General features: G+C 34.1%; 2 protein-coding genes across 2 annotated transcripts in view; one reads left to right on the top strand and one right to left on the bottom strand.

The window, feature by feature from the left end:
- LOC111044427 (inhibitor of Bruton tyrosine kinase) overlaps positions 1-11,461 on the top strand; it is a 38,416-nt gene extending 26,955 nt beyond the window's left edge. Inside the window, exons 17-22 of the mRNA XM_039419881.1 lie at positions 1,201-1,388; positions 2,555-2,832; positions 7,675-7,895; positions 8,465-8,695; positions 9,480-9,609; positions 11,152-11,461. Coding sequence (XP_039275815.1) covers positions 1,201-1,388; positions 2,555-2,832; positions 7,675-7,895; positions 8,465-8,695; positions 9,480-9,609; positions 11,152-11,283 — 1,180 coding nt within the window. The 3' untranslated portion in view covers positions 11,284-11,461. The remainder of the gene's footprint in view (positions 1-1,200; positions 1,389-2,554; positions 2,833-7,674; positions 7,896-8,464; positions 8,696-9,479; positions 9,610-11,151) is intronic.
- Positions 11,462-18,277: 6,816 nt separating this feature from the next.
- LOC111044426 (E3 ubiquitin-protein ligase UHRF1) lies at positions 18,278-25,881 on the bottom strand. Its single transcript, XM_022329578.2, has 3 exons — positions 24,495-25,881; positions 23,825-23,931; positions 18,278-20,394 (listed from the first exon to the last, which is right to left on the bottom strand). Exons 1-3 carry the CDS (start codon positions 25,597-25,599, stop codon positions 19,429-19,431), a joined length of 2,178 nt encoding a protein of 725 aa, XP_022185270.2. The 5' UTR covers positions 25,600-25,881; the 3' UTR covers positions 18,278-19,428.
- Positions 25,882-25,951: the final 70 nt, after the last annotated feature.

Below are 25,951 nucleotides of genomic sequence, written 5' to 3'. Positions count from 1 at the left end.
AAAAACCTTAATCCTAAAATCCTAAAGTCCTCGTTGTCCTTGGTTATAATATATAATGTAATATTAGCGCGTTGTGCTTCGTTGCACGTCTGCTCACCATAGCAGCCACAGCAGTCACTGTTACCAACTTCATTTTGATTTTGCTGCACTGTTGCTCCATATAACCTACTAAGTATTTTGCGTTGCCATGTTGCAAATCTGGAGTGCAGAAAAATTTTTCCCGCACTAGAGCGGAAAAGTGATTCTTTGCGTTCTGTAATCAGTGCAGCAATGGCCACTTTTCAACGTAACTGTAGGAAAAACAACTAAAGATATGGCTGGTGAGGCCACGATACCAGGTTCCGTTTATATAGTATAATAAATTATAATATTATATAAAAGTGGTTGACAATTTTCTATCTGTGTTTTTCACAATAATTTTCTTGATTATTGATGACAATGGTGATTGGGAAAAATGAATATTATTGTGTTGTTCCACTCCACATATCTTGAATATCAAGAACGTCTCTGTTATTTGTACTGATGTATCGGAAATGAAAAATACTTGAATCATATTTTGTGCAATGAAAAAATTCTATCATAATTAAAACATATAACATATTATTATCAAGCCTAGTAATTCTGGAGGCTTTTATTTTTAGGGCTCTAAAATGTATAACGCTTTGTGATTGTGGAGGTTCTATCTCATTAAATTCTTATTCTAGTAAATAATGAATTATGCAATTTCTTTCAATATAAATAAATTAATCTGACTAGATATCACTCACCATTTCTTAACCAAGAACTTTGTCTGCTAATTTATTTCATTGGGCAAAAAGAGAAAAAACCAAATGACAAAAAGTATAGTACTTCGTTATAAAGAAACATTCACCCAAAAAATCATGACTTGATTTAGAAATTTATTTTTCATTTCTACTACTGTACAATGAAAAACAGCCATTGGGATTTTAGTGTACCTATAAAACTGAATTCACAACGGGTTCTCCATTTATGCTTTCTCATCATATGCAATGTTTCAATGTATTTTTATACTTATCCTTCAATTATGAAAGATAATTGAAGAATAAGCATAAACTATTTTACGTGTCGCAGGCAAGAAGAATAATTGGTATACTTTTTACTGTATTATGATTTTGTGCATCTACTCTCTAAATTGTTCTGTATTGCTAATCATTCATTCTATGGTGATTTTCATTGCAGAACTCTAGATATTGTGAGCCTCGACGAGCTGAATAGTCTGAGCGAGTACGTGAGGTCGACTGTGGCCTCCCTGGCCAATCACGTCATCACTCCATTCACCGACGCACCAAAAGACGAAGAAGTCATTTCAGCTTCGGAAAAATTCACTGTGCCCTGGGATGAAGAGGACGAGTATTCATCTATCAATGGTAATTTATTCGTTAAAAATCTTTACTATAAGCTTTCTTTGGGTAGATACTGGGATAAAGTTTATTCATTTATAGCTTGATAGTCTTCGCTATAGACATTCTTGATAGTATTCATCTATCAATCATAATCTCCTCATTAAATCGTCACCGTAAGCTTTCTTTGTTTAGATACTGAATGGCGTTTATTTATTGAAGTTTTTTCAGTTATCGTTTGATAGTTTGACACCTTGTGAGACCAGAGTCCCCAAAATTAAATTTTCTACGATAATAAACTTGTATATCACTCACTGAATTTGAAAAATTTATTATTGAGTACATTATTTTATTTTTAAATATTGAGAATACATCAAAACTTGAAATTATTTCTACTTTGGAAAACATGAGTAATCGCATATGAATACCAACCTCTTTATTATGCTATTCAAAATTCGGTTTATGTATTATTAATGTATTCAATTCCATTAATATTACAATCACGTTATTCTCTCTCGAGAAATCAAAGGTTACTGAATTTTAAATACTTGAATTGGGTATTTTTTTTATTAAAATATTAAACTTTTATAAAATCGACAAACTTTAAAATGAGCCATTTGATTATACATGAAAATCTGTGACAAAGTATTAAAGATTCGTACTACAATTTTCTTTTTTTCGTTCTAATCCCTTATTTTTGTCTAATTTTGAATGCCTTTATAAGACTGGCCACTAATGTAACGTTTCACATGATTTATGATACGATTGTACAGCCGAACACTTGAACGTTAGTGGCAGTCAGTTCCGACGCAGGTATGCAGTACAAACTTGATATAGTAACTGTAGTGTGCAGTAGTTTGTGTGCTCTTGCAGATCAGCTGTTACAGAACACTTCTCGTCTGTCTGTCGGAAATTACCGATTAAACGTTACATTAGTGGCTGGCCTCAGGCCTAATTGTTTCTTTGTAGCAGTTGACCGTTTTTCAATGTTTTCTTACCGTTTTCTCGTTTTTGGATGTTTTATTATTATTAAAACACTTATTCATTTGTATTAGTTTATTAGACATACGGTAGCCTAGTTATTACATCACAAGTTACAACAAACATGTTCATTAGCGTTGCAGTGCCGCGCATTCTGCCAATGCCTCATGTATCATGAGCATGACATTCATATATTACAACGTTTGAAACAGATCTGGGATGGGAGTCGGAGTGGCTGAAGAACTATGTGCCTGGCCTGCAGCAGGCCGGCAAAAGCTTTGTGGCGTCCACTCCGGTCGCCGCCAAGAAGAAGCAGCGCACTCCCAAACTGAGCACGAACGAAGCGCAGAGGCGGCGCTACGAGTCTGTCGGCTCCATCCGTGACCTGGAGAAGACGCTCGAGTCACCGCTGTCCAGGTCACTCAACGACAACCCCGAACCCCTCAAAGAGAACGAGTCGTCGCCTGGTGTTGAGAGATTGCTGAAAAACGTGAGTCATGGCATTTATCGAAATGATTTATCTATTTTTTATAATTCATTCTAGATAGTATTCGTTCACGAATCTAGGATGTTTTGATGATTATTCCATCAATTGAAGCATCTAAATTTGAAAATATTTGTGAAAATACTTGAGGACTGAAAATATTGTAAATTGAAGAACTACAAGACTTAACCTATTTCGGACTATGTGTTATCTAAATTTGGGAGAGGAACAGCACAAGTTTACCTTATTTTACCTCTCCCTATCATTTTGATATTGTACTTATTGTATAAATGAATAAAGAATTGCAAGTCAATTCCTTCAATGTTTAACTTGTTTTGTCAACGATTGGTACGAAGAGCCATCATGATACCCATACATTTTTCCTGTACATATTTATATTTTATGGTATTGAGGGATTGCGGAAAAACGTGATAGTGTTTTGTTCACAATTATTTTAGAAAGTTTTTATGATTATCACATGATTTACAAATCAATTCATTCAATGTTAAACTTTGTTTAACAATGAGTACGAAGAGCTCATGAAACAACCATGTATTTTTCCTGTTCATATTTTTTAATCTCCTTAAACAAAGTTTCACTGAAATGGATATTTTAATACATATCTCATGCTCTTCTCTGACAGCATTACAGTATCTGTGTAACTTTTCCCAACAATACAATAACGTTGTATGTGAATCAAAATAACTTGCGGATTATAAAAGACACAATGCAAAAATAATAGTAGCCTAGATGATTTTTCAATACATATCTCATGCTCTTCATATATGATATTTCATATTATGAAGATTAAACTACGCATTTTCTTTCTTCAATTCAGCTTTAGCCTCACCTGTATGGAATGCTCTCCTTGGTTTAATTCAAAATTATCATTATCTAATCTCTTTATCTTTTTTAATAAATTTAGTTATATTTTTTATTCTCTTCCTTTAATTCAGCTTCAATCTCACATGTATGGAATGCTATCCATGATTTAATTGAAGTTTTTATCAGTTTTTTCAATTGTTGTGGTATTACAATACCGAATCTCTACTTTCGATCACCTTTTCTGCATTTGGACACAATCAATAATCACATTCCTGTCATGTTAGCTGTTTAAATTTTACAACTTTCACTATCAACTGTAATAGCACAGAAAAGGAAGTGGGTATACAAGAAGGAAGCAGGAAGCACAGAATAGGAAGTAAGCAGGAATGAAACTCCCACCCAATCCGCCATTTCCTATCGTTAATGGAGGTGTAATGACAGAGTAATAACAATAAAAATAGACTTCTCCATAGTAGAAAGGAGAAAGGATAGTAGAAAGTGGCGGTTTGGATAGAAGTTTAATTTCTGCTTACTTCCTATTCTGTGTAATGACAAAGAGTGATAACTAGGGAAAAACGATATCTCCATTAAATATGAAATAAAGTGGCGGATTGGGCGGGAATTTCATTTCTGCTTACTTCATTTTGTGTGACAATAGTATGTAAACAATGAGGGCCGTCTACTGTTCGTTTTATCGTATACTATTAAACGAGCATTTCTGTTGATATGTTTAGATGTTGTAAAGCGGTATTTTAAAACGCCTCACACACGTATAATCATGTAAAGCTTTTCCTGGGGGAGTTACTCTCACCTCCAAGGATAGGTCGATACACGTATAATGAATCTTGTACTGAGTCACCAGTATTGAGGTTATAAATTTTGAAAATGCGTGCGTGGACGCTAACTGAATACCAGACTGATTGATTCACTACAAGATTCGATACAATCGTCTGAATCGCGGGAGGCATAAACACTCGCTCACCCTTGATTCTTCTTATGACAGATTGTATAGTGATAACAATTTTTATAAGCAGTGGAGTGGTTGCTAAACACTAAATCCAGATATCTTAGAACTATTACCTGTGATGAAACAACATATAAAATCATACAAATCAGGTCGAGCAAAAATCCCGATGTAGATAATTTACGGGACTGCGTCTCTAATAAGTTCCGAAGGATTAAGATAGGTTACTGGGACCAGATATCGTTCGGAATATACTTCGAGAACAGAGTCTTGTTGGGCTTTATGCTCTATTGTAGGAAATTATATGATCTCCAGCTGCATCTGCTATATAGTCGATGAATTCGCTACTAAGTCGAGGTTGGTAACAGATAAAAGCTGATATATGAGCAGGTAAGGACAGAGAATAGGTAATCTCGATCTGACCCCACACACTACATCCACTTAGATCTGTTCCAATATCCAGCTTAATTCAATTATTTCAATGATCGTACTTGATCGGTTCTTGATAATATAGAACGTGTCAGACACAATAATTGACAGGCTTAAGAAATAATCGAACTCAGAAGACGAATTAACAAAATTGAAATATAATATAATAAAATATATGATTTGACAGTGCAGATTCAGAGCTTGATTTACAGATTAAAAATAGTTTAATATTATAAAATGATCAGAAGTTTTCTTGTACTCGCATGACACCATGCATGATTCAACAGAATTTTATGATTGATAAATTTAACAGTTTTTTTTGAAGAATATAAAAAAAAATATTATAAAAGATTTTAAAAATGCTCGGGGTCGTGGTTCTGGCAGCGGAGGATAGTTAATCAACTACAAGTTCTTATAATTCTATACCAATAAATTCTAAGATCTTAATAATCAATAAGCGCTTGTCGGCGTGGCCATTAATTTAACAAAGAAAAATTTATATTTTCTGCACTGTAATTTCTTTCGAAGCGTAGATTGGGCCCCAAATTTCAAAACTCACGTTAAACTCCTTGGCGGTCGTGGTTTTTCCTTTAGATCAAATTCGTTTGATCGGCGGCGGGTCCAGGCTTCGGTTCAGCACGTGTGGAATTTTAATTAAATATCTCCTTCACCAAATCAATTAGGGAATAATTGAACTTGAATTTCTCGAATTATCGATTGATGAAATAATTTTACAAATAACATATAAAATAGCCTAAAATATTGGCTCACAGATAAAACATAAAAAATCGAACAAAATTTCACTGAAATGAATATTTTAATACACATCTTATGCTCTTCTCTGCCAGCATTACATTCTTTGTATAATTTGTTCTAACAATACTAAAACGTTGTATGTGAATAAAAATAATTTGCGAATTATAGAAGACACTACAGAAAAATAAAAGTAGATGATTTATACTTCATATGAAGATTGAACTACGCATTTTCTTTCTTCAATTCAGCTTTAGCCTCACCTGTATGGAATGCTCTGCTTGGTACAATTCAAAAGTATTATTATCTAACCTCTTATCTTTTTTAATTAATTTAGTTATAATTTTTATTCTCCTCCTTCAATTCAGCTTCAGTCTCACATGTATGGAATGCTCTCCGTGGTTTAATCGAAGTTTTTATCAGCTTTGTTCAATTGTGTGGTGTTTGACGAAGTCGATGTATTTTTTGTAAATATTGAATGACTAATAAAAATTCTATTCTATTCTATTACCTAATCTCTACTTTCGATCACCTTTTCTGCATTTGGATACAATCAATAATCACATTCCTGTCATGTTAGCTGTTTAAATTTTACAACTTTCACTATCAACTGTAATAACACAGAAAAGGAAGTAGGTATACAAGAAGGAAGCAGGAAGCACAGAATAGGAAGTAAGCAGGAATGAAACTCCCACCCAATCCGCCATTTCCTATCGTTAATGGAGGTGTAATGACAGAGTTATAACAAAAAAAAGACTCCTCCATTAAGGATAGTAGAAAGTGGCGGTTTGGATAGAAGTTTTATTTCTGCTTACTTCCTATTCTGTGTAATGACAAAGAGTGATAACTAGGGAAAAACGATCTCTCCATTAAATATGAAATAAAGTGGCGGATTGGGCGGGAGTTTCATTTCTGCTTACTTCTTTTTCTGTGGAAATAGTATGTAAACAATGAGGGCAGTCTACTGTTCGTTTTATCCTATACTATTAAACGAGCAATTTCTGTTGATATGTTTAGATGTTTATACATATCTGTATACATATCATTATACATATCTGAATGTGACTGGATCTCGAAAACGGCTCTAACGATTCTCACAAAATTTGTAACAAAGTAGGTTTATGTTATGAAAATTCAATTGCACTAGGTCTCAACCCTGGGATAACTCGCTGAAGGACATTAAAAGTATAAATACGTTTGGAAAAACAGCTGAAAATTTTGTCGTCTGTCGATACTGTAATGGAAGTGAGTGAGCGAGTGCATGTGTGGGTTATTCCTCAGCTGAAAACACAAGAGGAATAATCCAGCAAGAAAAACTTATTTTTGTTGTATTTATCTTTTTTTAGAAAACATGTTTACTTCAGAAAGACCAAAATAGTAACTAGATGCTGTTAGAAAAGTAAATAGTATATTAACAAATATTGTAGCAAACATAGTATATCATTCTAAATCGAATTCATAGTATATCTATTTGTAATTGATGATGTGTTTGTTTTTTGAAGTGTAAATAAATTGTTATTTTGATAAGTGATAGTAGCTTAACCTAGATTTTGATTTAGGCTGTAATATAAATTTGTAAAGGGACAGTTTTGGGCATAAGCCTGTTGTGCCTACTCATATAACTGTAAAAATAATTTTATGACTGAAAAAATTAATAACTAAAAAATATAAAGTATAAATTCAATCTTTCGTTACAAATTTTCTATGCTCCAACACTCCAGAGCGAAGCTCGGTCTCCTGATATTATTTAGCCTATAATAACAAAATCTAAGGTTTTGAATAACTTCACCAGGTGATCAATATCATTAAATTCAACTTTGTTTAGATAATATCACCATCTTTGGAAATAATTCATCAATGAACTGATATGTTTTCAGCATGTGATCGCTCAACTGGAAGATGATGACTTCGATCCCAGTCTATTCATAAAACTGCCGGGCTCAGCTTCAGGTCTGTCGAGAAATAGAAAGAACTCATCCGGAGACACTCTTGACGACAAGTCATTCCCGTCCCTCACTGAATCTCTCTCAGACACATCCAGCTTTCCAGAACTATCCGAACAGTTGAGCTCTTTGAAAATAACTCCGAAAAAGAAGAGGTGAGATATTCCTACATTGATGAGACTATTATCATAGATAAAAGATAAGCGTAAGTTTGTCTATTTGTCTCTTGTTTGTCTCTGTTATTATTTATAGAATTTATATTTATATACAGGTATCTTCTAGAAATTAAATTCAAATTTTATCACAGTAACTCCAGAATATGATCAAAGGAATGGCTTTAGCCGTGTGGGTTACTTGCTGGCTTAATAATCTGAAGGTTCCGGGTTCAATCCCTGGTTTGACTAATACATTTTCTGGATGTATTCAAACGTTATCATATATTAATAATTTATTCAAACTCAGCATCGACTGTGCTGTCACATTGAATACATCCAGCTATCAACTTGTATGAAAAGATTGAAATTTCGCACAATTTGGCAACACAGACATTTTTTCCAATTGTCAACTTGGCTTATGCACAATATGGACTCGTGAGCTAGTCAGGCTATTCGATATTCCTTCATTCTCTTAATGTGTTTTTTTTTTAATAGAATTTTGAATGTCTTTGTGATACATAATGTGGTGGGTGCCATTCTATTGATAGACAATCTTTGGGTTTTTTCAGTAGTTCGAGCAATGTGAAAAGATCAGCGCCTGTGAAACTGTCTCAAAAGCAGCAGAAGAAGCTGGCTTTGGCCGAGTCGATGTCACCCGGCAAGAGTGAAGTGGCCAACAGTGCCAGTCCACCCACCTTCGCCTGGGCCAACGTCTCTTCCCCTCCACAAGCCACCACCTCTTTCACCGACATACTCAGGGAAACTAGAAACAATAATTCTTCTTTTCCCTCAACTGACAGGTTAGTTATAATTGGTTGATTAGTGATAATTATTACAATTTATAAAAACAATATAAATCGTGTAGTTTTAAAGTTTTAATAAAAGGGTACTATGAGTTTTATATTGTTTTAAAAACTTAAAAACATGTTTGTTTTAATAAAAGGGTCCTACAAGTTTTATATTGTTTTTATTAATTTGAATTAAGTAACCCATATAATTGAAGTGATTTTATTACAATTTATGAATGCTGGTCCAGCCTGATGACTCAACCTGGTAACCCAACTTAGGTCAATGAAGGCCAATGAAACCACCCATCCACACACTGGCGCTGGTCGACATTGGCCTTCATTCGGCAAACATGTAGATGCGGCATTAGATCTCTCATTACATAGTAGCTGCAAATACTGTTAATTCTTTAGGGTTTATACACACAGAGAGCGGTCTTGTAAAAATTACACTTTTAGGCCGGTTGCAGACGAACCACTATCGCATGTGGGATGTGGGACCGACATACCACAGAACAATGCGACTAACGCAGAGAGACTTTCACACTACCTTCGAGAAAACGCGCATTAGTGCAACAGTTTTCAGATTTTTGTATCATACTCGGGTGTTTTCAAAGTCACAGCGACTGTGATTGTGGTACAGAAGCTAGGAGAAGCGTAGTGCTCAAACCAGTGGTACCCCAATCGCAAGAAAAATAATTGCTACCACATCCCATATGCGATTGTGGTTCGTCTGCAACCGGCCTTAATGTGCGTTTTAAAATAATTTTGAATACGTTTTTTTTAATTTTTATTGCAGGTGTTCAGTGACGTCATCATCCCCTCAAGCCACTAGAGGATCTCCTAGTTTATCCGATATAGTGGCTGATGAATTGAAGCAGAAAGAAAATTGGAGTAAAATGAGGAGCAAACCATTTCATCTGACTCAGGTAATTTAAACGTAGAAAATCACAGCTATTTGAGAAATAATTAAGTTATGATACATGTACAGACTTCTCACTTCAAATTAAATTTAAGTGTTGTGAATGTTGGTTTTATTCGAAGAGCCTCAAGAAGAATAGTTTAATCTTTTATATTTTGAATTAAGTTGAGAAAAAAGCTCTGATTGGACTCGTATATTATTACAAGTTAAGTGAGCCGTAATGACTCTTGAAAGGTTGTGAGCTGTGGAATTATTTTCCTTTTAATATTGAATTAAACTCGAGTATGCCTTGTTTTAGTTTAGCCTATTCTGCTGTATTTATAATTTCTAATTTTGGATTTATTTTCTACTCTAATAAGGGTTCAATTATTTTTGTGCGGAGGAATTGAATAAAATCATGCAATGAAAGTTAAATTACACTCAGTACTTTGTTGACTTTGTTTACCTGATTTACAGGCATTTATTAGTAAGTAAAAAATCTTATTCAACTTATAAAGGATTATTGTGTTGTATTTTCTATAAAATCCAATAGAATTGAATTTGATATAAGAGGGAGCTTTAGAAAAAATTACGTATGTTAAGCCCGGTCCAGACGCTCAAGTTTAGCTTCAGTCTTTTGCTCAAGCAAAAGTCGGAGCATGTAAGTCGTTGCGTCTGGACGGTAAAACGGATGGGTCTTCAAGCTTAAGTCGTCAAACTTAAAATGTATCGGCCGGGAATCATTTTCCATCTGGTAAGCTGAGCATCTGGACCCGGCTTTATACTCCCTAAAAACCATTTCTATCCAATATATTATAGGCCTTCTGATTCCAGTAAGCCTTTGTAATAATTAATATTGTTTTGAAGGAATAGAATATAATTGTTAAAATTGTTATTACACTTCAGCTTTAACTTTTATAAAATTGCAGGTAGGCTACAATTGAATCGGGATTATATTATGCCAATAATCAGTTACTATATTATAGAGTAGGAAGGTTACTATATTATCAGGTTTAAAGTCTTCCCGTTCTCACTTTCATTTATTCAAGGCTAGTATAATTTTTAATAACGTTATTTAATTATTATTTATAACGTTCCTTTCAGTTATTTTACAAGTTTTGCACGTTTATGTCCTGATTGCACAAAAGCCTATTAAGTTTTAATCGTGATTAAATGCCACGAGAAGTAAACAGGGAAGCCTTCATGACAAAAAAGCCTTCTCTGATTGATTCTCGTGACCTTTAATCTTGATTAAAACTTAACAGACTTTTGTGCAACTAGACCTAAATTTTCTATTTGTATACTGTTTGTGAATCACCATTATCATAAATCAAGTATTTAGCTTGACTGTTGTTTGACATATGCCAGAATTCGCATAATATTGTACAGTAGTTGATAACATAAAGGTGTTATCGTTAACAATATCATCCTATTCTGGTGCTAACATGCTTAAACATATTATGGTGCTAATATGCTTAAATATATCAAGTATGTGTAAAAATCACAGAGTAGAATTGTTTAATACTTGAAATGTTAAAAAATTCAATACATGATAATTTTCTGTTTTCAGATAGAGGATAAAGCCATTGAGGATCTGCTAGCATTCTACAATGCAGAGAATGTGTTTGATGAACGCATCACCGTGCAAAGAGTGGTGAGGGGCACCGTTGCCATGCCAACCTGGTTCAAATCAAAACGATGACTCCATTATTTGGAAAGTTTACAATTTATTTCTAGTTTATCTAATTTTATTCTTAACATTGAGAGCACTATGTGTTCCTCCCAAGGAATTCAAATTCTGATAACTGTTGTACCGTACATCAAAGATTGTTTTGTTGATTTCTCTTCTCCACTACTGTATTATAATTATTTCTGTTTTATTTTGTCTGCTTTATTGACCCAAGCAATTTCTCAGAAATGTTTCAGAAAAAATCATCGTTTAGTAGTAGGTGCATCTAGAAGAGTTCAGAAACCTTCACGATATTTTTTATCAAAACTAAATTATAATTATTGAAAAGGTTAGATTTAGAGGTGCGTACTGGCTTGAGCAACACGAACACGCGCATTTCGCTTTCCATTATCATACTCTGTATCTTACTGTTTTCTGTACAAATGCAGTTATATTTTCAGCTGATAAAAAGCGAGATGCGCGTGTTCGTGGTGCATAAATCTGTACGAACCTTGATAATATGTAGAAAAATGTCATAAGTGAAAAGTTTCCAAAAGCATATGGAGCACAATCTCAAGGCAGGTCGTCCAAACTGAACCAAACGATCCCCCGACAAAGAAATACATTATTTTGAGTGTTTATTACAGCAGGCTGTAAGTTATCAAACAGGCCTTTGTTATCAAAGGCCAGTAGTTCGGCCGAATATTCGCTCGAAACAGTTCCAGGGATCGGCCAGCCTCGCCACTCGTGAGATTGAGGACAATAACGCGAAGTGGTACCGTACATCCATTAACAAGAAATCGTTTCATATTCCATGATTACATCTAACGGTCAGCGGTTGGATTCAAACAGCTGTTTTATCTATTATTTAATTTAAAATGTTGCATAAAATTGTTTGATGTGATTAATTTCCAAAGTTAGTAGACAGTCTGTCTACAAACGTTGATTGATTTGGCTAATAATTATTGTATATTGCCTAAACATTGAGGGTGAGTGACTGATGGGTGAATGAGTACGCTTGTTGGATGTGAGTGTTCTCGATCCTTGGTCAAAAAAGCAGGTTTTCAACAATATTATTGTATCTTTTTTACGATTTTATTTTGTTCGTCGATCTCACCGTGCTTCCCACTTAGTTTTTAGTTTTGGTTTTATTTTATTTTTATTCATAATAATACCTCTCTCCAGATTGAGTTTTGTTTTATTTGTTCCATTTATTCTTAAATATTTTTTTTCTATTTTTATTGTATTTATAGTCATATTTTGCATAGCTATGAATAGTTAAATTTAAGATTATGTATATTGGATGCTACTAGACAACTCGCTCCTCTCTCACAGGCATGTGCCCATAAGAGGAGCCTCCAATGGAATGTATTTTTATTTTTATGTTTTACATACAAATGTAATGTTAATCTTTTTTGGAGAATAAAGAATTTCAATTTCAATTTCTAGTTTGAACCAATGTATTTAGAATACATTGCTATTCTAGGTACATGGTTTGAACCAATATGCTAGTTACACACACATCGATTTTGAAAGTACGTTCGTTTCAACTTTTATCTTACATCCAAATTTTAATTAGCGTTCAGACCTGTTGATTTTATTTCGTGGACGTACATTTTTAATTATTCACTTCAGCTCCTATGGTAGTAAAGCCAAGCAGACGCTGGACGTTCGAATAAGATTTGATGTGTATGAAGACGCCGCTTTGGTCACATTTGACAAGTAGTGCCACTGTCATCTCGACCACTAGACGGTGGTCGTGTATAGTATAGAGACTACAGTTAGTTACTATTATAAGAACTATATCTTATACAGAGTGTTTCAGAAGTAGTGTCAAACATTTAGGGTATTGTTCCTGGATGATAGGAGACTACAAATGTATTTTAAGTGTCCAAAACTCAGCGGTTATCCTTAAAGCTGCCAGTTTGTTTTAAACTTAGAAATTTTTAGATTTTCTAACTTTTTGTCTCTTGTAAATTTTCTGTAAAGTGAACGGTTTTCGTGAAATTTGCAATCAAAAATTTAAAATTGCCGCCATTTTGAAAATTTACATCGAAAATTTTTCAAAGTTTAGTCTTTATAGCATAAATATTCATGCCAAATTTCAGATCAATACATCATTTCGTTCTTGAGATAAAAATTCCTAAGTGAAAAAACAAAATGGTAGCTCTAAGGATAATCGCTGAATTTTGGACACCTAAAATACGACATTTGTAGTCTTCTATCATCCAGGAACAACACCCTAAAATGTTCGACACTACTTCTGAAACACTCTGTATATTAATAGTAGTCGAGAGAGACAACGGATGACCACTACACGGCGTCCGTACGAGTTTTATGATTGATGAGTGTGTAGACACATTCAATTCTTCGCGCCACTATTGGAATTTGGACGTACGAACTTTTATTTGTGTGTAACTAAACTTAGCTGATAGAATTATGCCCGGTTTCACCAAGCTCGGTGAAGACATTTGAACATGGCCAAATCAGGTACGGTTTACAACGAGTGCACTAAACATCAACGTTAGTAGACAGAAGGTTGATCACTCACAGGTGAAAGATTCGAAGTGGTGGGGGAAATGCCAGCGTGACGTCACGTGTAGTAAAAAAAGTGATAGAGTAACCACACTGAGCATACAGTTTATTCACTGTATCTTCAAATACATCGTCGTTTAATCCCCTCAAGATTGACCTAGAACTTAAAAAACTCTCCATACTTATAGCGATTAAATCACTGATTCTAATGGTGTTGTTAAATACTTCAAGTTCATTCAACTTGTATGAATAAAGTTAAGTTGAAAGTTTTACAAGAATCTAAAAACGTGACACAAAAAGTTAATAAGCTGGAAAAGCGTTAGTAGACAACGTTATACTATTATAATTTCAGATTAACCCATAAAAAATCTTGATAAACCAATGCATTGCAATAATCCGATGAACCGATCCCAATAAATCCGAAGAATTTCATTCATATAAATGCACTGAACACATGCTGCTTTTCGAGCACATGTTCTACGAGAATCAAAATATCTCATCCCCGTAATTCACAAGCTGATTTATAGCCAAACTACAAAATATAAACACGACCTAGAAGATGAAGAAACCTTAAGGATTTGAAAGGGAAGGTTAGGAGGTGGGGTTTTTGCTTTTATATGGCAAAATACTTGTATTATTCAAATGTTTTGATAATTATTGTAAAGCAGAAACAGAAATCTTGCATTTCAGAAAATGTTTGTGTTATATAATTTGACTATACGTCACCGTATGATTTTCAAGAATGCGATATTCTGCCTACTCTGTACTACAGCCTACGTCACGACTGCAGTTCCCCCACTCCAATTGCATTTCAACTAAAATACTATAGATGAGTGACCAACCTTCTGTCTACTAACTTTGACTAAACATAACATAGATGATAGTTGCAATCGATCATTTCAGTGCACATTTTAAATCCGGCTTGACCATGTTCAAATCTTTTTACCGAGCTTGATGAAACCGCGCGTTAGGCTCTGATGCCTATACTCTGTACAAAATAACGTTTGACTTGGAGGAATATGCGGTGCAGAGAAATGGAGGGAGATCAGTCAATTACTGTGATGGATAGAGTCTAAGGTAGAAGCGCTGTTGCCAATTTGTCGATTAGTCAGTCGTCTAAAGGCTTTCAGAGAGGAAGCTCCGTAACTTTAACATGAGAGCTTGAATACTCACTAGAAATTAGAGAATGCTGGCCGGTTCTGAACGGCAACATCACCGCTGTTGTATCCCTACCTCTGTATGTCCCTTCTCTGCTGCGCATGTCCATCCCAAGTCAGAAGTTATTTTGTACGGAGTATAGTCTACATGTTGGTGCAGTTGCTGGACCAGTGTGGTAATGCCAAACAGTATTAGGCGGTAGTGCTGTCTCCACTGTCGCGCGATAACTGTTTAAAACACTCAGGGAATTCCTTATTGTATTGTGTCCATACAAATTAGTAGATTTCCTTGCCAATTATTTAACAAAAAATTATGTATTTATTTTCTTGTAACACTGTTGATATAATTGGTGAATAAATTCGATTTGAATATCAACTTTTTAGTTTTGTTAAAAATAATGAATTATATTTTATTCACCAAAAATATATATTTTACAATGCTTTAATACATTTTCATAATATGTGAAATAGTTAATTTTTGCTTATTGTATGTTATGTATGTTGTGTTTGATAGATGAAGGTTATTAGTAATTATTAGATTACACTGACGTGTCATACATATACTGTGGGAGCGTAGCTTTCTTGATGCAGTTCAATATGACAAACAAGTAAAGTGAAGTGCACAAGCAATAAAGTCGCGTTTCACCATACAGAAACAATAGCGTAAGTAAATATCCCATGGTATAGGAAATTTATGTCGCAACTTTTACTGTTATCTCAAGCTTGATTATTGTAAATGTTTACTGTTTTGTTGGGGTGAGAGTGTAAGAACGGCACAATTTGAGAGACTACCAGCGTCACACAGCTGCATAGGAAAGAACTATGTGAACTATCGGCTTGGGATAACAGTAAAAGTTGCAACATAAATTGCCCTATACCATGGGATATCTACATATGCTATCGTTTCTCTATGGTTTCACACTCTTAAGGCTGTGCAAAGGCTAAAAATAAACTTCCTACTGGTGATATTTTTTAAAGTTTTTCGATTTGTATATCATCAAACTATCAAAATGAAAAAAGTTTTCTCAGGAAAACATTTTTTTCCAATCATAATTTTTTGAGATATGAGCGGTTAAAGTTTAGATTTTCGGGACAGAACATTTAAAATTCGGTAAGAGATAAATCCATGAGATTCTAAGGATAAATTCTCATTGGTATTGTTGATCTAGTAAAATAAAATTTTTCTTAAAATATCAATTTTTGTGAAAGTTATCCAAATTACCAAAAATAACTCAATTTCAATTCAATTCAATTCTTTTTATTTGCCATCAATACAATTTACAAAAAATTATTCAAGAAATTCATAGAAATAAAAATAAAACATAGCTTACAATCAAAACAAAAATTATAAATTAAATATATTTAAATCAAAATCTATTCATTAAGGCAACAACCCAGCAAGGAAAATCCTGTCCGCTGGGCGTGAGCATCAGTTCAATATTATTATATCAAATATTATGTTATTATTATAATAAAAATAAATATGGCAAAATTTTAGAATCACGTAAGTAAACAAAAAGGTTGAAAAAAATGTATATTATAAAATATTATCGAGAGTAAAGAAAAATGTCTCAATTATCCATTTATTTATCTGTGCCCCATGTCTATCCTCAGTTAAAAATTGCATACCATTTGGGATTAAATTAATTAATTTTGTGCTTAAATAATTTAATTGTCGACGTAATATTGTTAGGTTAGTGTGATTTATGTTGAATAAATTATGAAAATTTAACCTGAAATTATATGTGGCTAGATTATTCCTTATTGTAAATTTATCTTTATTTTTTCTTATGTAGTAGAGAATTTTTTTAATATATAGTTGGCGTATGGTCATTACCTTGAATTCATCAAATGTGTCCCTGCTTGGATGAATTCTTGGTCTATTCAGAATAGTCTTTATTATCATTTTTTGAATGACAAAAATCCTATTTATTATGTAATCATAAGTTCCCCCCCATACTCCTAACGCATATTGCAGAATTGACTGAACGTATCCATGATAATTAGTTTTAACTCCTGTATATTTAATAATTTACGGATTTTGTAAAATATATAAGATATAAATTTTAGCCTTTTACAAATGAATTCTATATGTATGTCCCACTTGAGATGACAGTCTACCATAATCCCCAAATACTTGACCACTTTTTCCTGTTTTAGTTTCGGGCAAGCACATTCTCCCCACGTCTCCGATTCACAATTCGTGTGTATTTTAAGTACAATTTCCTCTGGTGGTTGTCCAATCACAGTGGGAGAAAAAGCAACATATTTAGTCTTAGTAGTATTCATACTCAATGTATTCAGATCAAGCCACTTTTAATATTTGACATAACTTTTTCTGCTTTTAAAGACGTTTGGGTCCATGACTTATCTTTAACTATTAAGGCTGTGTCATCAGCAAAGGAAATTATTCTTGAATCTTCAATTTTTACTTTGAATATATCGTTCATATAGAGTAAAACATTATGGATTTGGTCCATCCCAGGACTTGCTGAATTCTTCAATGTTTTAATAATATTTCTTATTTCCTCCACTGTGACAGGTCTGAGGAATAGAGATTGACATATTGACGGTAAAGGGGCTTTGTATAATTCATTAAGATTTGTGGACACATTTGGAATCTTACATGCATATTCTTTACCAACTTCTGAAAAAAACTTATTTAGTTTGTCAGGCTCTATTTTAACATCGTTTATTTCACTAGAGTCATTTCCTATGATCTCTTTCATAACTTTCCACAAATTCTTACTGTCATTCTTGTATTCATCTAGTTTATTTCTATAATAGTTTGTTTTGGTGATATTTATTAATTCTTTTAATCTGTTTCTGTATTCCCTGAATCTGTTTTTTAGTGTTATATTATACGGCTCCTTTATAGTTTGCGATTTCATTCTATCCCTAACATTAATTGATTTAATGAGACCGGATGTGATCCATGGTTTTAATGCTCGGTTCCTGTGTGTAACATTTCTGGTTTTAGTTGCTCCTTCTATTAGACATTGAATTCTCTCAACGAATAATTCCGTCAATAGGTCAACATCGATGACGTTATCTGAATACAAGAATCCCCAGTCTTCTACTTCAAGTCTTTTTAAGAGAATATCATAATCAATTACGTTATACATAACTCAACTAGAAGTTATTTTTGGTAAATTGAATAGCTTTCTTGTGAAAGCTTTTCATTTTGATAGTTTGATGATATAAAAATCGAAAAATATCACTAGTAGAAAGTTTATTTTAGCCTTTGCACAGCCTTAATACATGTAGCTCTCGTTATCGATGGGAAACAAGTGGCATCTCCTGTCAAAATCGAATTGAGTCACTTCATTTTCTTAAATTTTTTTAATCCAAATAATTGTGTTTTTTTACAAATTTCCCTTATAAAGACATTTCAAAATTCAAAGAAATTACCATTACCTATTGAATATTGCAGAAAAATATTATTATTATAGGTTATTATTATCTGGTTATAATAATAAACAAATGTAACATAAATTAACATTTAATAAGGTTAAATGTCTTCGATCTCAAGAATTAACTACAATAGCATGCTATAGAGTTTGAATAAAATGTTGAAACATCGAGAAAGTGATTGACGAATTACTAAGAGTATAAAATTAATATTTTTGAAAATATATTTCTTGACCATTGTCATAGCATGTTAATGATACATCAATTGATAATGTTAATTGCAATAAAATGAGAAAAAATTCAAATAATAAGTTGATAAATCAATTTTTCTTACTTATAGTTACATTTATACTATTATCACTGTATTATTGTAGTTATTACACCGATTCCACATAATATTGTGGCTAACCTATTAAAGTTCCTCCAAGAATAAAATAATAATAATGATTGATCAACAATTGATTAATAATAATAATTCATCAACGCCCTTCAGCATACCCAGGTAACAAACCATTCAGCACTTCTTGAAATTTCGAATTCACGACCATTTTAAATGTCGATGTCAAATCATGCCGGCAGGTGGGACATGAGTAAATTTCGGCCTTGAATGAGCGATTGAGACAATCTTTACAGAATATGTGGTTGCAGGGAGTACTGACGGGGAGATTGACCTCTTCCTGACAGCAGATACACTCGAATGCTGCTTGAATTTCACTAAGAAATTTTTGTTTGCCTTCCGTAACGATGGCAATGAGAAAGTCATTGACGAATTACAAAGAATATAAAATTAATATTTTTGAAAATATATTTCTTGACCATTGTCATAGCATGTTATGATACAATTGAACTATTGATAATGTTAATTACAATAGCATGATACAAAATTCAAATAAAGAGTTGATAAATCAATTTCTCTTATAGTTCGATTTATACTATTATCACTGTATTATTGTAGTTATTACACCGATTCCACATAATATTGTGGCTAACCTATTAAAGTTCCTCCAAGAATAAAATAATAATAATGACTGATCAACAATTGATTAATGTGATTAATAATAATGATAATAATTCATCAACGCCCTTCAGCATACCCAGGTAACAAACCATTCAACACTTCTTGCAATTTCGAATTCACGACCATTTTAAATGTCGATGTCAAATCATGCCGGCAGGTGGGACATGAGTAAATTTCAGCCTTGAATGAGCGATTGAGACAATCTTTACAGAATATGTGGTTGCAGGGTGTACTGACGGGGAGATTGACCACTTCCTGACAGCAGATACACTCGAATGCTGCTTGGATTTCACTAAGAAATTTTTGTTTACCTTCCGAAACGAATGTCATGAGGGTCTTCCATAGTTTCTCATTGTTTTTATCGGACTCTATGAGATTTTTCAATGAATTTTCTAGCTTGTATGGAACGATTTTTGGTTTTTTGTTTGTGGTCTCAGATATGTCAGATAAAGCGCGTTTTCGAGATGTTTTCTCGGGTTTCTGGTTTTCCTCGTAACCTTCGGGACAGATGACTTGGTTGAGTCCGTGATCCTCGATGAACTGTTTCCCCTCTTTAGTCCAAGGGGCCGGGGTGGGGTCGTCTCTCTTCAGCTCGTACCTCCACACGGTGAAACCTGATTTGCCTTTGACAGGGTAATATTTGACGACTTTATAGATGCCGTCGTAGCGGTTGCCTTCGGCCGGGCCGTACTTGGAGTGCTTGTTGACCTTGAAGTTGCGCACGACGCGGACCGGCTTGCCTTTCTTCCAGTTCTTTGCGACGGCGCCGTTGACTGCGTTGATGGGCGCCGCACAGTTGCGAGCGAGCGCCAGGTTGTTGCGAGTCAGCTCCTGATCGCTGCTCTGCTGTGCCGTGCGTTTGTTGCCTGTCAGGTCGCGGCCGCCCGACCCCGTGTAGATGAATGTGTCTCCCGAGTCGATGTCGTCCTCGTAGCCGCCACTCAGCACGATGCTGTAGGCGCCCTCGTCGTGGCGCCCATGGATGCCGGCCACGTGCGGCCTGTGGATGCCTGCTTCCGACACCTGCACCAAATATTTAAATTTACTCTGAATAATACAATAATAAAATTGAAAGTTTGTTTCATGTTTTTACGAAAGTTTTACTATCAATCTATCCAAATTTTTAATTGTTTGTTTTATTCTAATCTATATTCCCAGATTGTGATTTGGTGTAGAAAATTGAAATGGACATAACCCTATGTATAATATTTGGACAATTTGAAACTAAATTAGGAAATTGGAAAAGTTTTGGGCAATAGCCTGTTTTTTTTCTTTTCTGGTGATTGTATTGTTTGTGCTAACCTGATAAATAAATAAATAAAATACAATTATGGTGGAAGCCTCTGAATTCCTGCTTCCGACACCTGCACTAATTCAAAATTGAATTGAAATGTTTGGAGGGGGAATATAGAGTGGGGGAAGCAAAGTGGCGGCTGTGTGAGTGTCGGAAGGTTTGTAGATGGTGTTTGGGTGTATTTTCCCCCGGAAACGGCGCCCTGGAGTGTTGGTGGGGAGTTCGGAAACACTGTATAATTACTATTCTATTGTTTATTGTACACGTACTTGCATAAGGCCCGCCGCAAAGTAGATCCACGCTAATCCACGCCGAGGGATGTTTTGTGAACCATTGCTATAGAATTATTCATAATCAATCAGCTGACTAGTGGATTATTCATTGCATGTATTACACAATGTCTAGAGAAGCCTAGCAATGGTTTACAAAACATCCCACGGCGTGGATTACTTTTCGTGGATTAGCGTGGGTCTACTTTACGGCGGGCTTAAATGTTGTCTGTATTATTAACATTTTTTGCTGCAAAAATATGTAATTAATATTCAATCATGGTTTTAGAATAATTCTAAAGATATTCTAAATTAGAATTAGAAAAAATTAAATTAGAAAAAATATGTAATTTATCTTTTTTCTGTATAGGGCTACTTTTATAGAAATAGAAAGAAAAATAAAAATCTTAGTACTAAGATTTTTATTTTTCTTTCTATTAAAATATGTAATTATTATTCAATCATGGTTTTAGAGTAATTCTAAAGATATTCTAAATTAGAATTATTCTAAAATCATGATTGAATAATAATTACATATTTTTTCCGTAAAAAATATTAATAATGCAGACTATACTATACAGAATGTACTATAGTAAGGTCCAAGTTATCAATGGCAGTGGAGAAAGACAGGAGAACAGCGTTGTCGATTCTCTGCCTTGATACTACTACTATAGAAGATAGTTGATACCAGTAGCCTATATCTGATGACTGTTCATTCTTGTTTGAAATAATCAATTACATTTTTTCGTCAAGAAAATATATTTTCCAAAGATTAAATAATAAATTTTCATAATTGAGATTAAATATTTCGTTATTTAATTATATTTCTACATTGCTAAACAAAACGATCTGGAAACGTTGCGGAGTTAGAAATGGATAACGCTAATTTGTAGAATGAAAGACGAGGATTTAATTTCTTATCAAATACGTACTGTCATTATAACGTGGACCTCACTATAGAAGCGATTTCGTATAAACGCTGCTGGTTTGAATTTATGTATATACTTTCTTTCAAGTAGGCCGTATACATTTTATAATACAGAGGTAAAAGTTGCACAGTTGAATAAATAATTACAGTGTTTATCTGCGTCCACTGAGCCAAATAACATTTATAATAATAAATCATTTTCCTGAATGCCAATGATTTGCATCCAGATGAGTATTCATTTACAAATACAGATATCAAATTCAAGAAGTTTGTATATGTCGGGGTGATCATAATATTGTATTTCTAATTCATAAAATAAAATTAGAAAAACGTAATTGCTATTGAAAGTGATATTATTGAATTTAAAATTTGCCACATATAATATACAAAAATCCCGCCTTTAAAAGCGTCTAAATTCAACTTACTATTCTCTATAATCTACAGTTGTAATTTCGAAAAAATAATCCGAATATTTATTCCTAAACTTATTACTTATATTATTTAATTTTCTTATAATTCTTAATCATCTTCAACATTAATTATCAAGCTTCCAACTGTATTATATAACCAGAACAAAAATTATTCGAAGAGAAAATGGTTATTTCACCTAATCTGTCCGTAATTTTGCACAAGCCGACACGGCAGCCAACCTAACATCCTCTTCACTAGCGTAAAGTTTCATTGTGACTGAACTGAACCAGTATATGTGGTGATTAGAAGAGTAAGGTATCGCAATAGTAATGAGCTCCCCCTTTTTGGGGACCAGAATGATGACGCTGGTGTCCACAGCATTAAATTTGTTACGAATAATATAATACCACATAATATTATTCTCTCAACTAGGGGAGGATCTTTCAAAATTATCAGGATCAATTCCAAAACAGTTGAGTGAGATTAGAACGTTCCATTCTGCAGGCTGAGCAAGAAGAAGGATTGTTTTCCGGTGGATGTACAACGCTCTACATGATGGAGTGAGTAGCCTAGATATCAGATGCTAAAGGACATGAATTGAGAAGTGGTTAGTGGAGTCACCACTCTTCACTGTGCAAGAATATTATGAGGCCAACAAAAACAGCACCTGAACTGTGATGCTTTTGTCAAGTGGGATCCTTTTACTTGCGGCGCTATTTTGGAAAAAGTTGAAAACCGATGTATTTTCAATTGTTTGACTGAGTGAAGAAACGTGAATACCTGTTATTTCTGACAATTTATAAGTCAATCTCCTATGACAAGGACCATGGCAGGTTGGATTGACTTCATAACTATACTCTGTTCAAACTCGCATGAGCTCTGAAGGATTAGGCCGACCCTCGCTCCTCCACGCGCAGGCACACACGCCCGGCCTACCTGATATACTATGTATACTACTTGACTACTTGTCCCTTTACTCACACACACAAAAAGAGACTGCGCTTGTGTGTGTGAGTAGTAGGAGGGTCGGCCTAATCCTTCAGAGCTCATGCGTAATTGGACAGAGTATAAGGAGAGAAGTATGAAGTAATGTGATCCTACTGTTTCAAGTGCTCATGCTTAAATAAGAAAACAGAGATATTATTTATTATGTATATTACGAAAAACTTATGTAGAAATTTGGAAATTATTTTTGAACCACTCTACTACACAGGATTTCAAAGGTCAAGATTTATTATTGTTTGGAAGTGACAATGGTGTAACAACCAAATAGTCAAACCTCATTTAAGTGGATTCCCATATATCAGTGATATGGTGACCTGGTGAAAGTGACCGGCACAGTGGAAATTTAATTTCCATAAGTTCTGATTGGACTATAATCCCACTCGTCATAGCCCGGGTGAGTATGAATAGTAACATTAAATCTTATATGGTAATAATACTCTTCCTGAACAGGCCACTTTCACTGACACTGACTGATATGTGAGAATCCAGCTTAAAACTAATAATATTTGAAAATACATCAAAAAATAGATAGAAGCGCTGACTGACCTGAATTCTATACTTCCAGCAAGTTCCAACCTCAACCCCAGGAACAACTCCAAAATGGTTGGATCGCACAATACTACATACTTTGGTTCGGCCAACGCATGCCATGCCTGCAAATTAATATAACAAATAATGACACTCATTATGAAAAACATTAGTAATAAATGCCTATTTTTGATAGAAAGTGCACTCGTTGAAAGAGATAAATTTTTACGTATAGATAACACCAATTTAGATGGAAGATGGTATTCAGATTCTGCAAAATTGGACTAAGCCTGCACCTAAGATAGTATATTGATTGAATGTATCAACCATATTTTTCCTTCAATCTAAAATAAAATAAATGCATAATTTTTCCTTCAATCTGAAAAAAATAAGCTGGATGAAGAAGTTCTTAATTCTGATTTGCTTTCAATTTGATATAATTTAATTAAAATTCCGCAATCTAGGCTATACATTTTGTAAAATAGCCTAAACATATTCAATCAATTTGGTCTTGAGCCGAATCTAAAATAGTTTTAGGCTAAGCCTTGGATCATTGTGCACACAGTCTGATCACAAAGTTAGATGTTAGATTAGGATAGTTGATGGCCTATAAATGATAAGTTGGGATATCAGCATCTAATCAATTAAATAATATTATTGAATTAGTAAGTTGGAATGATGATATTACCTTTGCCCCAATCACGGGTTGTTTCATTTGTCACAGACTTCATCTGTTGTCGTTTCTTGGAAAACTTGAGCTTCTCACCAGCCTTAACAATCTCATTTGTGTCACGGCGACACTGTTGACAATACCAATCATCTTCAGGAACTGCTTCAAGCGGAGGGTCAAGACAATACAGATGATAAGAGTCGTCACATTCGTCGCACAAGATTGTTTTTGAATCATCTTGTTTGCCGCCACACACCACACAGCCACATTGGCGACACTTTTTCGATGGGTTATTTTTGCAGCGGCTGCATTTATAGTCTTGATAGTTTTCCAAGACTTTTTCTAAATCACTCTGTTCAGGATATTCATAACGATCTAATGCGAAGAAAAATTTAGCCATTTTTCCATTTATAATGCAATCATTTACTTCCACAAACTTCTTATTTACGAGGGTTTTCAACGTTACTTTTAGTGAATCGACACTCACAGAAGCAATAACTGCCAAATACCAGATGCCTCTACATTCTGGATTCTTTAAATTGTAGTTTACCATTATTTCGTCATTGACTTTCAAAAATCCAAATGGTATCTGCAGTTTAGAATATGGAGTAATATCTCCAGAACTGAGCTCAAAAACTTTCTGGGATTCCAATTCAGTTACTTCAAAAGATGCATTACTAGTAAAACTTGATTGATCAATCAATTGGAAGTTTTCTTCTGGAATGTTAATCCCTTTGATGGTGCCTTCGAACCACGTATCACTGGATGAAACATAATATTGGACTCGATCACCCACCTTGTAGTACTGAACATCGTTGGGCGTCACAAGTGAGTAGTCTATTGCTGCATCATCTTTAGTTTCTATACTTTTGGTTTCAGGCAATGATTTGTTGGAAACGTCTTCTCTCACCATCAATATTATCATATCATTAAGATTAACCCTGTAGTCCAGTAAATTATATTCATTTTCCAACTGTTTACCACCAAAAAATAGTCTTTGCTTGTCAACAGGCACATGGAATATTTTACTTATAGATTCTTTTACTACTTCAATTGACGCACATTTTGAGACATCTAATTTTTCTATACGATTGTCAGAATCTCTTCTCACTTGAATAAACATCTTGGAATTATTTTGTAATAAACCACTTATATAGATTTCAAAAGATCCAAGAAAACTAAATTACTCACACTTTCCTTCACACTTCACCACTAACGCCAATTTCACTTCAAATTACAGGTTGCACCACTTTACACCTTGTATTTTAGGTTATGAATAATTTTTTGAGCGGGAACTTTTTCGATAGTAGCGTCACACTTTCGCCAAGTCACTGGCAAAGTCAAGCGGCTCGCTTTATACATACTCGCTGAGTGAACGCAAGCGGTGACATTGTAGCCATCCACACTCTCGCGCTCGTCGACATTTGCACCCATTTGGCTGGTAAGCGTGTAACTAAACTGTTTGTTGTCGTCCC

The sequence above is a fragment of the Nilaparvata lugens genome, chromosome 1 (assembly GCF_014356525.2).
Source record: "Nilaparvata lugens isolate BPH chromosome 1, ASM1435652v1, whole genome shotgun sequence".
NCBI lineage: Eukaryota > Metazoa > Arthropoda > Insecta > Hemiptera > Delphacidae > Nilaparvata > Nilaparvata lugens.
This window is presented reverse-complemented; position numbering and strand designations above follow the sequence as displayed.

What these genes read in the sequence shown, in the direction of transcription:
- LOC111044426 (XM_022329578.2), bottom strand. Translation starts at nt 25,599, where the DNA reads ATGTTTATTCAAGTGAGAAGAGATTCTGACAATCGTATAGAAAAATTA. An exon ending in AACCCGTGATTGGGGCAAAG is followed by an intron (nt 23,932 to 24,494) that starts GTAATATCATCA and finishes ATTAATTTGCAG; the next exon opens with GCATGGCATGCGTTGGCCGA. An exon ending in GCTGGAAGTATAGAATTCAG is followed by an intron (nt 20,395 to 23,824) that starts GTCAGTCAGCGC and finishes TATTTGGTGCAG; the next exon opens with GTGTCGGAAGCAGGCATCCA.